Source organism: Sinocyclocheilus rhinocerous, unplaced genomic scaffold (genome assembly GCF_001515625.1).
Source record: "Sinocyclocheilus rhinocerous isolate Xijiao unplaced genomic scaffold, SAMN03320098_v1.1 scaffold215, whole genome shotgun sequence".
NCBI classification, from domain to species: domain Eukaryota; kingdom Metazoa; phylum Chordata; class Actinopteri; order Cypriniformes; family Cyprinidae; genus Sinocyclocheilus; species Sinocyclocheilus rhinocerous.
The window spans coordinates 454,429-457,402 of record NW_015660885.1 but is presented as its reverse complement, the minus strand read 5'-3'; the positions used below and the strand labels follow the sequence as shown (position 1 = coordinate 457,402).

At 29.7% G+C, this 2,974-nt stretch overlaps 1 protein-coding gene across 1 annotated transcript in view; it reads left to right on the top strand.

The window, feature by feature from the left end:
- Positions 1-2,974, top strand: part of il1rap (interleukin 1 receptor accessory protein) — a 26,006-nt gene that overhangs the window by 517 nt on the left and 22,515 nt on the right. Inside the window, exons 2-3 of the mRNA XM_016535133.1 lie at positions 2,024-2,068; positions 2,701-2,803. Coding sequence (XP_016390619.1) covers positions 2,802-2,803 — 2 coding nt within the window. The 5' untranslated portion in view covers positions 2,024-2,068; positions 2,701-2,801. The remainder of the gene's footprint in view (positions 1-2,023; positions 2,069-2,700; positions 2,804-2,974) is intronic.

The window sequence follows — 2,974 nt, the reverse complement described above, 5'->3', positions numbered from 1 at the left end:
TACTGCCAGCGTTTACTGTGCGTTACCACTATAAAGCTATATAGATTATTGAGAATTTTTGAAAGGTTCAGTTGTTTAATTTGATCGTTTTTGTATTACGTAGATGCTTTTTAACACAATATATTATAATATATAAATATTTAAAATAAATATAAACTATATATATATTATTATTATTATATTATTTTTGTATTTTTATTTTATACAGGTGCAGTTTGACACAATACTTAATATATAATAAATAAAATATATACTTATATGTTATTATATATTTAAATATATTAAAATCGATTTTTTTTATTTTTATAAGTGATACATTTAAATAGTTACTCAAAATAAGCACGTCAATGTTTTATAATAAATAAAAATGATATATGTTAAAAAAATTATATTCAAATATGTTAAAATATTTTTTTTTATAAGTGATACATTTATACATTTATAAGTAGTTACTCAAAATAAGCACTTCAATATTTTATTATAAATAAAAATTATATACAGTCATGGCCAAAAATATCGGCACCCTTGGTAAATATGATCAAAGAAGGCTGTGAAAATTAATTTGCATTGTTAATCCTTTTGATCTTTTATTTAAAAAAATTCACAAAAATCTAACCTTTCATTGGATAATAAGAATTTTAAAATGGGGGGAAATGTCAGTATGACATAAATGTTTTTCTCAAATACACGTTGGACACAATTAACGGCACCCTTTTATTCAATGCTTTTTGAAACCTCCATTTGGCATAATAACAGCTCTGAGTTTTCTCCTATAATGCCTGATGAGTTTAGAGAGCACCTGACAAGAAATGATATTTTCCCCCCCATTTAAAATTCTTATTATCCAATGAAAGGTTAGATTTTTGTGAATTTTTTAAATAAAAGATCAAAAGGATTAACAATGCAGATTAATTTTCACAGCCTTCTTTGATCATATTTACCAAGGGTGCCGATATTTTTGGCCATGACTGTATATGAAAAAAAAATATATAACATTTTATATTCAAATATGTTAAATATTTTTTATTTTTATAAGTGATACATTTCAATAAATAGTTACTCAAAATAAGCACTTCAGATCTTTTATAATCAATAAAAGTTACATTTATGTTAAAAAATTATATGCATTTTTATATTTTAAATGTTAAAATATTTTTTTTACTTTTATGTGATACATTTCAATAAATAGTTACTCAAAAAAAAAAACTTTAAAAATGACACTTTTGACATTTCATAACTTCAAAACATACGGTCCTTTTGTTTAGTTGCTGTTGTTTATGCTTGTGGAAGGTTATTAAATCAAGTCTTATCTCAAAATATGTGTCATAATTTGCCGTGTTAGATCAGATTACCTTTAAAATGAGCTCCTACTATTGCATTTGATCACATCACGGAGCAGGAAAATATTATATGCAGGAAACTGAGCTTGAAAGTATTATATGCAGGAATTATTATGTGCATAATGAAAAACATTGTGAAAGTGCTGTGGTGGTGGTGTTGTTGCAATTTAGTGTTTTGGGAGAAAATAAAAGCATCCTTGTACCATATAAATCATGTTATTACCATCTGAAACCAGAGTGCATGTTATATAGTTTCCTCATATGTTGCTTGATCCATTATAATGTTTAACTTCCTCTTGTGCATGCGAGCGTTCATCACATCTGAACGCATGCTCGTAATGCCAGCGCCACACTCAGGTGAGATGGATGTGAAATATGCGCTTGAGAGAGCATCGCTTTGATTGGATGAGAGTCCCGCCGGTTTGCCTTAACGATTTACGGTAACGCGCAGAGGGGCCCGTTAAATCATCCCCCGTCCCGGCTGACAGAGAGAGAGAGAGAGCGAGAGACAGAGAGAAAGAGAGAGAGAGCGAGAGAGAGAGAGAGAGAGAGAGAGAGATAGAGCGAGAGAGAGAGAGAGAGAGTGCACTGGATAAGAGACCAGCAGAGAGAGAGAGAGAGCAGGATCAGTGGAGACGGATGGTTTGTGTCTGTTCTGCTCTAAGTTTGTGGTTCTGTTGCAGAAGGAACCAGACTGACGAGAAGAGCCAGACCTGCAGCGGGAACATGTGAGTAAAGCCGTCTAACATCTCAACATCACAGCTTCTGCTGCTTAACTGATGGATCTCTACTGACTGCTTTCAGGTTCTGCATGCATTACGGACCCAATATTTAGAATAGAGAGTAAAAGTACAAATGTGGCATATTTTACTATTCTGAACCACATTTGTACTTTGCACTACAATGATCGTTTGTACTTCATTTGCACTTTACTATAATTCATAAAAATTCTTATTTTTAATATAATTCTTAAAACTTTTTAAATATGTATATACTTTTATATTATTTGTATAAAATATCAAATTAATTACAAATATATATGTAGTATATTATTTAAAATATTTTAATTAAATGTGTAATTATATATTAATATAATTATTAATTTGTTTATACATATATATATATAATATATTTTTTGTTTTTTGTTATATATATGTGTGTGTGTGTGTACATATATATATATATATATATATCCGTATGCACTGTCTGCATGTAATCTAATTATACTAAAGCCTTTATTCACCATTTAAAGGTGTGACTACAGATAAAATGGTTTATGCATGCATTGTTTTGTGTGTTTGAGATGTTTTTTACGTGACTAATAGATCATTTACTGTATGTTGATACATTTTTTTGATAGATCCTCTAATCTCTGATCCAGTCCTGCATCTTTCTCTGGACGATCACGGCATCAATCACTCCCTTATTATCTGATTTTCTCCCAAAAAGTGTGCCGGCACCATGTAAGCAGAACATTTATGACTCGTTTAACATCACTAATGCTAAATGAACGCCTGTAAATTGATCTACAGTTGTAAAAAGATTATGAATATGGATTTTATTTTCATTAAACTAGACTTTCCAAACCCTAGATTCAAGATTAAAGATTCTATATGTTAAAAACACACATTTGC